General features: G+C 38.3%; 2 protein-coding genes across 4 annotated transcripts in view; one reads left to right on the top strand and one right to left on the bottom strand.

Annotated features, from left to right (window-relative positions):
• GPAM (glycerol-3-phosphate acyltransferase, mitochondrial) overlaps positions 1-12,265 on the bottom strand; it is a 32,936-nt gene extending 20,671 nt beyond the window's left edge. Inside the window, exons 1-7 of one of the 3 annotated variants that reach the window (XM_063434348.1) lie at positions 12,189-12,265; positions 10,154-10,337; positions 8,071-8,193; positions 5,961-6,034; positions 4,820-4,933; positions 3,566-3,706; positions 1,405-1,504 (exon numbers count right to left, since the gene is read on the bottom strand). In XM_063434348.1, the coding sequence (XP_063290418.1) occupies positions 1,405-1,504; positions 3,566-3,706; positions 4,820-4,933; positions 5,961-6,034; positions 8,071-8,193; positions 10,154-10,255 (654 nt within the window). In that variant the 5' untranslated portion in view covers positions 10,256-10,337; positions 12,189-12,265. Of the gene's footprint in view, positions 1-1,404; positions 1,505-3,565; positions 3,707-4,819; positions 4,934-5,960; positions 6,035-8,070; positions 8,194-10,153; positions 10,338-11,701; positions 11,821-12,188 lie in introns of those variants that run through there. The other 2 variants (XM_063434347.1, XM_063434349.1) reach the window with 2 other exon arrangements.
• PEX5 (peroxisomal biogenesis factor 5) overlaps positions 1-13,920 on the top strand; it is a 370,163-nt gene that overhangs the window by 237,806 nt on the left and 118,437 nt on the right. The window lies entirely within an intron of this gene.

The following is a 13,920-nucleotide window of genomic DNA, read 5'->3' on the forward strand; positions in this document are numbered from 1 at the left end:
CTTGTTCAACCTATATAACTGTTAAAATACAATAGCCAACACACTGAAATTCTTCAGGTGTGTCAAGCTTCGCACCATTCCTATTTTGTGTTTCTATACCACGTCACAATGAAATGGCAGTGAAGAGCTGGATCCTTTAATTTTTTTGGCTAGCAGCAAAACCAGTTTTAAAACATGTGTTTAAAATGAATGTGGGAAGATGCCATAATCATATCTGCATAATTTTAGGTGTTTGGCATGCCAGATTCACTCAGACAGTGCTCAATCTAGGTGGAGTTCCTATTATTCCTTAAGCCCATATAAAAATAAATGTTGCCAATCCTGCTGTATTATATAACGCACAGTCACACTTAATTGATTTGCAGGTATTGCTGCATGCCTTCTGACACAAAAATACCGAAACAGTAATGTTTCAACTTAAAGTGAACCTGTTACACGTGTTCCTGGCTTCAATCAGTTCAATGCTACACTAAAGCAGATTAAAAAAAAGAGGGACTTACGGCACCATAACCACTATAGCTCACAGCTTCTGTGTCAAACCATATTAAGTTGGTTTAAAATAAACTAATGTTCTCCCCCACTGCAAAACACGGAGTAAGATGCCAGACTATGGGCACCGGGTGGACCGTTTGAAAAAATGGTTCGGCACAGAACCAGGTGATGGTGCCAGGAGCATTCAGTTAACAGAGCCACTAGAAAGCTGTAATGTTTATGGGTCTAAGAGTGCCCTATTACTTTCGTGTATCCGAAGTTTAGTTTTTTCTACATGCAGATGCCAAACTCAGAAGGAAAAAAAAAAAATGCTGGGAATGTATGATGTCAGTAGCCAATCAGAATCTGGGACTCAAACAAATACGCTGTTTGTTACTAGCATTCTATCGTAATGGGAAGATGAATGAAGGAGCTATTGGTTGCATTTCATCAGCCATATACTAGTTATTATATATAATTTTAATTTGGTTGCATTCTGATTAGTTGAAAACAAATCTTTAACCCTTTCCACTCGGATAAAATTTCAGTGTCGTTCACCAAATGTATTTATAGAAATCACTTTGTGGGTGCGTTTTTTTCAAGCCGCCTTTATCCGATAAAGTTATGTCCCTCTGGGTGAGCCGTACGATCGTCAAACTTGTATGCTACTCATATGTCCCACCAGGTGAGACATACGATCGGAATAAGAAAATTAAAATGTCCCACCCTGTGGGACAGTCGAGGGGAAAGGGATAAGAAACTTAGAGCTTTTGTTTCCCCTTAACCCTTCTCTTAACTCTGTATCCTCTTTATACAGATTATAGGGCATTGCACAACAGTAAGACACAGTACAGGAAAATCCCAAAACTGTAAGAAACAGAGCTGGATTTCACAAACAGAAAAATATCCCCTCGTGATTTGTCAATACAATACCTCTGAAGATGCTTTTTTCACCATCTCCAGCTGGCCTTTATGAACCTGAATGTTCCAGAAGAAACTGTTGAATAGTTTTAAGAGAACCCACCCGGTCAGCCTGCAGAAACAGAGCAACATATGAAGATATCTGAATACCTGGAGGTAACAGCCATAATTTATGTCAGATGTGGTTATACAGCTGGGAGCAGTAAGAGGGAGAACAAAACTGGGACAGATAAATAAATGACATGCTTCCTCCACAAAAATTCATGGATAGAAATAAAACAAAGAAGTTATGTTACTATGGCAAGAAGCGCGTTTATATCAAGATTATATTTAAAGGATAACTACCTGTTCCGTAGGAATTAGGCTTTAGAAATAAATATTGAAAAATCACATATAACTTGTTTTCTAATGTTCATGTGCTGCTCCATTTTTCTTTTACGCGTATATTAAAGGGACACTATAGTCAACTATAGCTTATTGTATTTGTTCTGATTTTTATAATCATTTCCTTCAAGCTTTTTGCTGTAAACACTGTCTTTCAGAGAAAATGCAGTGTTTACATTACAGCCTTGTGATAACTTCACTGGCCACTCCTCAGATGGTTACTAGAGGTGCTTCGTGGAGCAGTGCTGCACAGTGTGACTGACATTCAGTGTCTCCGCCCTCTGCATGCAGACATTGAACTTTCCTCATAGAAATGCATGGATTCAATTAATCTCTATGAAGGGGTGCTGATTGGCCAGGGCTCTATTTGGCTGTGATCTGCCTTCTTGACAAGCTCAGCCAAACCAATGTTTTCCTACGTGAAAGCACTGTCATGGGCTCAGAACATAATTTTCTGATGATGTCAGCCAAACAGGCAGATCAGGGGCAGAGCCAGCAGCAAGCTGGTATACAGGTAAGATTTTACTAAATTTAGGGGGCAGGGAGGGACTAGATGGTGGTTTTAACACTATATGGCCAGGAATACATGTTTGTGTTCCTCTTCCTGACCCTATAAGGTTCCTTTAAAGATTTATAAAATGGCATCACAATCCAGTTCACACATTTGTATTCTCTGTGCTGACTGCAAAGTACAGAGCTTAGAAAAATAATTAACAGCGAGACAAAATGGAGGCATCCAGTTGCAGTATAAAGAGGTATGGATATGTACATTCAATTATATATAATTTTTTTCACCAAATCCATATTTGTTAAAAATACAGGGTAAGTAAGCACAGTGTTAAAAACGCTAAAAGTTATATCTCCCTATTAAACTAGGAATATGGGATGTTTTTAGAAAAGGTTCCCTGGACTCCGTATCAGAAATATTTTATTGACGTTAAAGTTCAAAGTAGAATTGTCAGTTCAATAAACCATTGAAAATGGCATATAACTTGTGTTAATCTTTTTTCCATGAAATGCTTCATTTTCTCTTAAACGGAAATGAAAGATTTAGCAAATAACATACCGGTTATTCAATTCAGACATGCCAAACCAGGGCAAACATTGCAAATAAAGTGGAGAAACAAACATGGTTTCACTTCTCCTCTTCTCTCTATGCTGACTGCCAAGTACAAAGGACAGAGCTTATAACAATGATTAACTGGGTCCAAAGATGGAGGCACCCAGCAGTGGAATGAAGGGGTGTGGGTTTCTATGTTTAAATCTTATTTTTCACCACACCTTAAGAATACAGATTATTTAAAATGTTAAACGGAAGGATATCTAAAAAATAATATTGTAAATCATGAGAAGCGATTGTTCCCTTTAAGCAAAACCTTCACTTAATTTTTAGTCATGTGTTCAATGTCTCGCCAATTGAACATTTAGGATGAAGTTTAAAAAGTGATCTTTTACTCTGACAGCTTCTAAAAGTAAACTCTGTAACGGGTTGATAGAATGAGATGGAGAGCTTCCCAGCTACAAATTAGGAGAAATGATCATAACAGCTCTGTAAAGTCCTTTAAGACCAAAAACATTAAGATTCTTTAACATTATTCCAAGAGAGCACCTTCCCCCAGTCCATATTATGCCCAATAATACAGGCCAGGACTAAGCGTAGCCGGTTATTCAAGTTATTCTGGACTAGCCCGAAGTAACTAGAAATGCACCCGATTATTGCAGGTAAGAGTGCATCTTCCTCCAGTGCTTCTTTGTGTTCCGGATGAAAATCGGCACAGTAACGGTTTACCTTATCATTGCAGGAGAGATGGATGCAACCATTTCTTGCAAAATTTTCTTGGCTTTCCTCTTTACTTTGCTAACAGACTTTGGATCAGGCTTCCCTGAAGAACTCATCTCAGAGGCAACGTCTTCTATGGCTTTTTGGACTCTGATGAAGAAAAATAAGATTGGGCAATGCGGCATTTACATGGAGAAATGGGAACAGATTTCATTTTCGCAGAAGAATACAATCAGCAGGGCTCAAACTTTATACTCGCCCACAAGCCATTGGCGAGTGACACTACAGCAATGGCAATAAGAAGTTTAAACCAGAGAAGATGCCACGGATTCTCCAGGTGTGCAGTGGAGAGTAACTTTTAGATCTGTCTAGTAATGTAGGACTTGAGATTTTGAGCCCTACAATCTGGATCTAATGATCCCTACCCAATTTATAAAGCAGTTTCTCCACCCACCCGGGACCGGACATAGTAGAACCATGTTCCAGGTTCTGTTGGTCTCCACATAAATCTAATAAGCTCAAAGCTCCATGGACAGGTTTTTGAGCAAATCGGAGGAAATTTAAAACAAAACTGCAAAATGTAGGCGTATGACTACAGACGAGCTAAATAATTTTTCCAACCCAACACTTTTTGCCTAAATTTTGCAAAACATTTTTTAATTCATTACAATTTTTTGGGTTTTGTAAGAGCATCCAAGAGTATTTAGAGTTTTCGTAAATAGCTTCCAAAGGCCTGAACCAAAAGCATTGTTAGATCCCGTGTGTTTATGGCCAAGTAGCTACTGTTACATGGTTTGCAATAAACTAAGCCACCTTTGTCCTTTAACCCCTTAAGGACACATGACATGTGTGACATGTCATGATTCCCTTTTATTCCAGAAGTTTGGTCCTTAAGGGGTTAAGCAAGAGAAATGTATGGAACTCCAATACTGTAGCACCATACAGCAAGTTTAGATTATATTGCTACAGAGCCATATTCTGATCAAACAGTTAATTACGAAAGCATTTGCATATGATGTGTATGCTTATCTGGCTTACATGAGATAAGGTGTAGATGAAATGTCTTAATAAGAATTTAAATTGAATTCACAGGCAATTCTAGGACTGAAGTGAAATGTTTTAAGAATTAGCCTTGTGGAGTTTATACCATCATGCTTTCTGTATAGTAGGAGAAAATAATTATTTGATTAGTTTCAGCATAAAAAAAAAACAAAAAAACTTTGCATTACGATGAAATTTTACTGTGACACTTCCAGTTATTACCTGGTTTGATTCAGCACCGTTTCGGCCATGTTACTACAGAACATGCTCTTGTTTACATCTCGTTCCTGTACAAAAAGTACATAACAAAGGCGACGAGCGAGCCAGCCGCGGTGCCTGGAAAACACAATATGCCCCAAGCATAAATGATCATGCCAAACACAACCAGGTGCTTACATATGTAAGCAGTCCCATACCAGTCTAAAAAGTACAACAAAAAAGAAAAACACACACTTCTTGGCCACAGATGTAAGGAAACCTACTTTCTTGCCAGGGGTAGGTTACAGAGGTAATAAGGGCTTAACTCCAATTATACAAATAGACAAAGAATACAACTAATGAGGTCAGACGGCTCCCCAGAAAAAGGGAGGCGCTGTAGCCAGTGGGGTACACGCCACCCTTTTTCTGGATGGCCGTCTGACCTCATTAGTTGTATTCTCAATCTAAAAAGGAATTAACACAAAAAAACTAATTGATACGTGGCATCACACACATACACATGTAATGTTAGAATCCTGAACAATACCGAACGTGGCAGGAACAAATCTAGTTTAATGATAATAAAATTAAAGGATTGACATCAGTGGCGTCTGATTGTGGTCATAGAGAAGCATTTGGTTGCACCATCTGCTCGGCTGAGAGAGCAGTTGCGGATAGGGGATGGAGGGAAGAAGTGGACAGGAGATGGGATTTATAAAATAATATGTAAACAAAAAACAAGAAACAGACAATGGTGGAAGTCGGGAAGGACTGCTGAGGACGGGTATAGCAACAGAGAATCTCCTTAAAGTTTGCACAGAATGGACATTAGTCGTGTGTGCCAGGGGTGTATCTAGCCCCCAGCACAAAAGTGCAAAAAAAGCTGCACATACAGACTCCTTCCACCACGACCATTTCTAAAACCAGCAGTGGTCATGGTGGTTGGAGAACCCTTGAACAAACATGATTGACAGCACCCAATGAATATTCACTTTATAATGATCTGACCCATGTCCACTTTCTAACACACTAGAACTTGGAAATTGTGGTGGGGTAGAGTGCAAACAGACAACAAAAGTGCCCAAAGGCCTCTTAAATGCACAGAATTTTCAGAAAAGGATCAGTCACTAAGGAGTTAATAAACATAATCCAACAGACTGCGTACCTTGTGTGCGTTTCATTTATGTAGATAACGTTACGCAGACCCAAAGATGGGATGCTGGGGTTGTAAAACTTTTCCTGCAGAAAGAGACAATAAGTATGGTTTGATTTCCACGTTAAGCCTCTGAAGCATAGAGCGGTCAGAATGTTAACAGACAACACAAACTGTGAGCAACACCAGCAACATTTGCCTAGATTTTGCAATTCAGTATAAGTTATAAAAATAATAAACTACAATGTTAAAACCTGGGGGTGAACTACAGCTCCCATGATGCTTTCCCAACCAGAAACAACTGATCCAGGCCGCTGTAAATGTTGATTCTCGGCAAGTTGCTCACAGCATTGAGTTCTCATCCTGCAAAGCACTTCTTTCATTACTAAAATAAAGCAATGTATCAATAGTTTGCCTGCATTTTGCATATTAGTAATATTGGAACAAGTGTAGAAGATTAATTTGCTGAATTGCTGCAGTAATAAAAAAACCTGTGTGTTGTAATGGAGCTGGTAAATAAGATTTGATTCACCTACATGAAGCTATTCTTATTATTGAAAGCACACAGCTTTAATGTACAAGCCTTGGGTCTTTCCCAATAATTATGGGAATTAACCATTCATGGACTACACAATTGAGAATCGATTCAACGAATGCTGTGCACAAGCGAGCAGCTCCTATTGAGAATTCTTGGCATGTCATATCATCCACATATGCACACACAGTGCTTCCCATATTCATTTCACTGAGAGAGCAAGGACTGGCTATCTACTTTTCACTGAAAGTTAAATTAGAGGAGGGTATACCACACCAAGAGCCGCACAGGGTTAGGCTCTAAACTCTACATTTTAGCAAATTAAGGCCTCAATTTAAAATTGTTGGATAAGGCTTTTAAAATATTTCATTATTTTGGATAAACTTTTAAAAATTATTATTATGAAAAAGATTTGAATTTTGTAATATTTTGATGTTTTAATGTATTTTGATAACTTTTTTTTTTCTACATGATATACTTTTTTACATCTTAATATATTGAACAATTATTTTCAAAGTTTATCCAAAAATATTAAAAGAATACGAAATTCTTATCCAACAATACTAAATCGAAGCTTAAATCTGAATTTCAAAACGGAGGCTAAAATAGCTGTTCTGAACATATTCATCCTCCTCGCTCTAGTCCCCATTTGGCTAGTTTAGCTTCAATTTTGCAATTTGGATTTAATCCTTCAATATTCTATGTTTAGACAATAACGCTGGCACTTTTAGGAACCTTGCATTGTTAACGATCCACCCGCCGGCACCCTAAAGAAGAACCGCAAGATCTTCCAGTGCAATAAATTGGGATTAACAAGGAAGATCAGCCATAAACTCTGGTACTATATGAGAAAAAGTACTTTGTATTCATGAGTATATTTTGATAGCGGTGGAATTTCAGTAAAATTCTGATTAACAATTAGGAGTTTTAGAACTATCTTTAAGAAAAACTTTCAAATTATTTAAAGTAGGTATAAATACATACATTCAGATGCAGAGAGGTGAACTTGTAGGTCTTAATCCAATAGTATTCATTCAAGTATAAAGTCTTGATACTGGACTTGAATAAAGACTTTATACTTGAATAAATACTACTGGATAAAGATCACTTGGATTAAGACCTACGAGTTCACCTCTCTGCTTATTGAATATATATAGTACGCTGGTTGCACCTAGGCTCAAAAAACGGAAAGGGTGAGTGCCGAGGACTTTTGGAATATATATATATATATATATATATATATATATATATATATACACATAATTTTTATAATACATATTCTATAAATTAGACAACAGTTTTACTGCAGATACCATGTGTAACAGTAAATCTTTTTCTGCAAATCAAAAATTTTGCTGCAATGCAATTCAAACCATGTAAAAATGTAAAAAGATGGGACATTACGGTGGATATAGGCTATTAATGCCACCCATTGACCTATGTATATGCAAAAGTCTGGAACACACAAAATACAAAATGTGTGAACACAGACACGTGACCTTGGTTCTGTGATTAGAACACCTGAAGCGTTAATCTTCCCAAGATAATACTGCATCACTGATCACAGTCTGCTTGTAATCATCTTACCCGGCTTACAGGACTGCAGACATAGCAACACCGGCCCACAAACGGACGCTTTCTGTTCATCAAAGTCTCTTTCCAGTTCAGCGTCGCGGATCGGAATACGGCAGGACTGGAAATGTGCTCACCCTGGAATAGAACCAGTTCATTAAATGTAGATTAGAGACCCGATGGATCTTGTCAGCCTTCAGCTACAGAAATCTTTGGTTGAAGTTACTGAATTAAAAAGTCAAAACGCACTTTATTTATTTTTAATCAAAATTGTATAATTTAATACTGATCCCAATTGGTATTAAATAATACAGCTAGTGAATAGGACTTGGAAACTGCCTACTTCATTTGCTTTGCAAATATTCTTTTAGACTCTGTACCTTATGGATCTTTTATTTTGTATGTAACAGCAGCAGTACATAAAGTGATGAAAAAAGCCCCCCCACCCCCCCAAAAAAAAATAAAAAGCGTGTCATTATATCAGAAAATGTGGTCTTTAAATGGCTAAATATCGGCACGGATAACAAATGTTCTTTTTTTTTTATATTCTAAAACCTTCTAAAAGTTTTTTATAGTAATGCAGACATGCACTATACATGAGCGTATTCACCAAATATGTAATGAACATTGAAACAAATAGACGTATAGAAAAAAATAAGAACTCTATTCTTTTAGGAAATCACATTTTCTTAGTAACCCTTTCTATACTGTTCCACATCACCTACCACCAAAAAAGTTATAAAAATGTAAACTAAAGTATATAGCTAATATTTACTCCCTGCAGCCTGATTTTCCTCTGACGTCACTCCTCCTTGTTTGGGGGGAGGACATGGGTGACACAGAGGGAGGGCCGTGCCGCCGCTGGACGCCTGTCTCCAGTATGTTGTGTGTGCAGACATAATAAGCCAAAATTGCACAGAATGCACATTACCAAGCCCAGACCTCTTGTTTCGGACCAGATAATGATGCATCAATAGCATGGCTGGAGGTGGAGTTACATCCAGGCAGCAGGGAAGTTAAATTCAGTATGTAGAACGTATCATAGCGAAAGTCTGCACAGATAGACTCCAGGCACCACAACAACTTAAAATCAGAAGTGGTTATGGTGCTTAGAGTAACCACTTAATTCAGATACCAGGCTTAGGGTATGTGCACTCACAAGAATAAAGTAAGATAACTTTTATCTTAAATCGGCTACCTGGCTTTTATTTATTTTAAAAAGCTACAATTCCAAGGCATCAAAGCTCAGGCGCTCTGACATGACAAAATACATTGGACTGGCTCCAGTGTTTGACATTTAAAAATGTTTTACTTTTGTTTTTTTTTCCTTCCTATTTTAAATAGTACATCCAGCATTACTAGAGGGCATTAATCCAAGTGACATTTACAATAATCCTGGTGCCAGAAAATGGTCTCACTATTCTGTAACTTCTCCAAGAGTTAATATTTAAAGAGGGGTCGTATCCAAAACTAACCAGTACTAGCAAATGGGAGGGTGAACAGAGAGCTGGGTTAAAAGACTCATCTGGGTAAACCAGAGAGATAAATAAACATCAAATCGCTCTGTCTTATTTTTATACAATGACTAAAAAATGGTTTACATAAAGATTCTATTTGTTTCCTTTTGTCCTGTTTTTACTCATAAAAGATAAGATATATCAATATTAATAATAATAATGAAGAGTTGCTAAGGGAGAATTTTAAACTTCACGTGAAAATGACTGACCTGAAATTGCTCTGCAAGTCAGCTTGGTTATTTGGACTTGAAATCTACATTTTTTTTTTCAAAAATTCTCTATACATAATGGTTTGGCGAAAAAACTCCACACATTTGAAAAAAGCACAGATCACAAAAATGGTAGTAAAAAAAGCGATTTATTTCATTCTCTGAACAGCGTAGGTGGCCAACCCAACACAAACCTCTAGAGAAGGGTCTTAACATGCTGCAACAGCAGCTCAGGAACATACAGGATTTATTTACTAAAGTGAGAATTCTAAATTTAAGGCCACAGTAGCCGACCTAGAGAATTTTTCCAGGTTGGCTATTTTGACTTTAAATTTTAAATTCACTTTAGGACACAAGTCTGTCTTCACTCACCCATTCTTCTGTGCTGTTCTTCCACCTTCCACTTGTATAATCACCCAGATTAGGCAGGTAGGAAATATCCGCGATCCCCAGGGAAAAGGCTGCTTCATCCATGATTCTCAGCTGCCGAACTCCAAGGAAGGAGTATCCAACAGACAACGTACCCTCTATACTTTACATAATGCACTTTGCTCCCCTACAATGCAGTGAAATGACAGGAGAGAATCCATCAGGTTATTAATAACAAAGGAACATCTGGACCCCACAACAGTTTAGACTTAGACAGCAGCGCTCACTAAGCTTTCATGCCCAGGTAGAACACAAAAATAGCCCTTATTCTATACCCATAGCAACCTCCGAGGGGTGTATTCATGAAACCGCAAATAGAAAATGGACTTTGAAAAAACGAAGGCCACCATAGACAATCTGGCAATAAAGATGTTGTCTAAGTCAGTTAGGGTATTTTGACCTCTTCTCTTTCCAAATTCAATTATCTCTGCACTACAGTTCACAGAAGGATAAGTGACGTGTAGTGGTTATTCTGCGGCTTAATCAATAAACAGTAAACTGTTACTTTGGCTCTCAATATACAGTTTGGCGCAGATATGCATCATATCTAACATCTATGGGAAAAAGTATTCAAGTGCCCTTGCAGAGTAGAACATATACAATAAATAAATGCAGATTTATTTATTTTTAATAACTTGTTTAATATTTAAAAAGGATTTTTTCTTTGTATTAACTCTAATTAATTACTGCTGGAATGTCGATGAAAGAATTAAAATGGGTAAACAAAAAGGAAAATCACCAGGGGTTATTTATTTAACAAGGTGAAGTTAATGTAAAATATTGTTGAAGAAACTAAAAATGCATAAATATTTCCTATCAGGCTATTTTGATATAACATTTGCAAGCCCCTTCTTCACAATTCACTTAAATGTGAATTGTGGGAAATTCAAAGTGAATTTAAAAAGCTAGGCACTAACAGGACAAAATAGGACACTCTTCAAATCACTTATGTACACAAAGCTGCTATTTTTGCACAACAGAATAAATTCCTTCTGAAATCCAAGCAATTCACAATTCAGGGAAGCACAGTCAATTTAGTTAATAATCCCAATTTATTGTAAAATGTACAGGTCATCATAAAAAAAAAAAAAAAAATGAATAAAACAAACTGCAAACAACTCTTAATTGAGTTCTCTCTCTTATATTTGTCTATTTACTAGAAAAGACAAACTATTCTGAATATATAACCACTGCTAAAAGGTGACAGCTGCTCAATTGCATGCTGTCATAGCTTCAAGAGATTATAGCGAGGATTTATCAAATCAAAATAAGAGGCTACATGGAGTGCAAAGTGCTAAATGTTGAGGGATGTCCTCATGGTTTCCATGGTGATTGGACCTTATTAGAAATTTGCCCAAATAGATCTTCCCCATTTTTAGAATTATAGCAGTGCCTATTTTGACATTAGAATAGGGAGTATGAAGTTTCTGTCAATATATCAAAGTCTCTTGATCAGCAGATGAGGAGAGCAGCTCCCAAGGTCATACACACCATACTGTGAGCAGAATGGAATTAATGGGTCTTAGTCACCTTCCAGTGTGTGTCCAGGACTGTATGTACATCATGCAGTGAAATACTTATCAGCCAGTCTATAAATACATAGCATACTGCATGCAGCATTAATTACACACTCTGCTGGGGAGGGGGGAGATAAACCCTGCATTGCTGATGTAAGAGGGATGCAGGGGGGGGGGGGGGGGGGGGGGGGATGGGGTGTAAAGATGAAGAATTGGAAACTGGAAGAGATTGTTAAATTTAATAACAATAAACACAATGCACTGGATTTCCTGTCTGTGGATCCACTCCCAGGTCTGGGGTTTTATTGTGTAAAGGTAGTCAATGTCCCAGATCCTGATTCCCCACCTGGCACAGCAGGGGTTAATGTGAAGGAAAGTTACTTGCCTTGTGAGCTCCTCATTGATAAGTTAACCCCTTCATGCACACAGTGGGTGAATGTTCAGGAAGCATTGCCTCTTACCTCTCCCTGCGCCCTCTCCAGTGAGTCCCAGAGCCAGGATAATGCAGCCCTACACAGAGCACGCCTCTCCCCAGCACTCCTCCAGCCTGTCCAGCCTGGCGCACTCGTGACGTCAGCAGCACCGTGCAGGGCAGCGGCCATCTTGGACAAGGGCACAAGTTGTCAGAGCTTCCCTTCCATTACAAGGCGTTAGTGCTCACCCTTGATGGTCTGATTGGCTGACCTCACGTGGGGATCACACTGATAGTATGTGGCACACTGTCACACGGATCCCCACATGTACCTGGTGGCTGAGAGTGCTAGGAGAGAGAGAGAGTGCTAGCAATCTCTTTCCTATCACTCTCAGCCAGCAGGTGCATGTGGGGATCACACTGATAGTATGCTGATCCCCACAGAGATTGCTAGCAATTTTACTCCTGTAACTCTCAGCCAGCAGGTATATGTGGGGATCACACTGATAGTATGTGCCATCCCTGCAACCTATGCTGATCCCCACAGAGATTGTTCACTGTAACTCTCAGTGTGGGTTGCAGGGATGCCAAATACTATCAGTGTGATCCCAACTTGTACCTGCTGGCCTTTGAGTAATAGGAAAGATATTGCTAACAATCTCAGCCACCAGGTCTTAATGCATGGGCACACTGGGCAGCTGCCGAGGGCCCCATAGGCTTGCCAAAATTTCAGTATAGTATTCTGATAATTTTATTCAGAACCTTCAAACCCTCTTTATTAAAATGTTTATGTGGACTAATCACCTCAGTATCAGCTGTTATCTAAATGCGATCTTGCTGTGACAAATTACATATCTTGACCTTGACGAAAACAATGTACACGTACTAATTGTACATAAGCAAGACAAATTAACATACGTACATCATTTTTTGAAGCCTTAAAGCTATGTGTTGAATACTTGATTAATAATAACTAATTCATAGTGACTTCGTACTGTGCCATCTCAGTCTGTATCATTTGCCTACTGAGTACCATTTTTATAGAATGTCTTGTTTTTCAATGTTAGTGTGGTTTAATCTCTGCTGTATAAATAAACAATAAATATAAGCTTAATTTTATTAATAATTTTAATTTCTATTCCTGTGCGTGTTTGTGTAGGCAGGGCCCCAGTGCACTGCTTTGCCCGTTGGCCTATGATGCTGCTAAGCATTATAGGCTGGGTACGTGTGGGGATCAGGGTGATGCAGTGTCCTCACTCACACACCCAATCAGATCATGCATCAGTGTGAGCGCCTTGACTTCCACACATTGATGATGTCAGCGACACAATCCAAGCAGGCGACATGGAGGTGGCCATCTTGGATGAGGACATAATGATGCTTTGCTGCTGTTGGCTGTGTTGTCACTGTGAGTGCTTCCACCAGCAGCCCTGTCCCTAGCATAATAGACATCCATAACAATTGAATATTTTGATGTTTTCAATATTCGGTCAGACATGTCTGTATATTGCCATCATCTAGTACTTAGGAAGGTTAATATAACTTGTGTTTATATATTTAACTCCAATCAGCCGTATTATTTATTCAAAATCAACTTGTGCATTTAAAATATTGAAATTGTGTTTATTAGATTAGATTATAATGGCTTTTATAAGAGCGCAGCATCGATAAGGCATCGTTAAAAATAACAATACAGTTATGGGGAATATGGGACGCAGTATTAGAAGAGATGAGAGAATTTAGGATTAAAAGCATATGCCTTCCAGCTCCTGTGGACTATA

This window comes from Pelobates fuscus, chromosome 10, assembly GCF_036172605.1.
Source record: "Pelobates fuscus isolate aPelFus1 chromosome 10, aPelFus1.pri, whole genome shotgun sequence".
Lineage (NCBI taxonomy): Eukaryota > Metazoa > Chordata > Amphibia > Anura > Pelobatidae > Pelobates > Pelobates fuscus.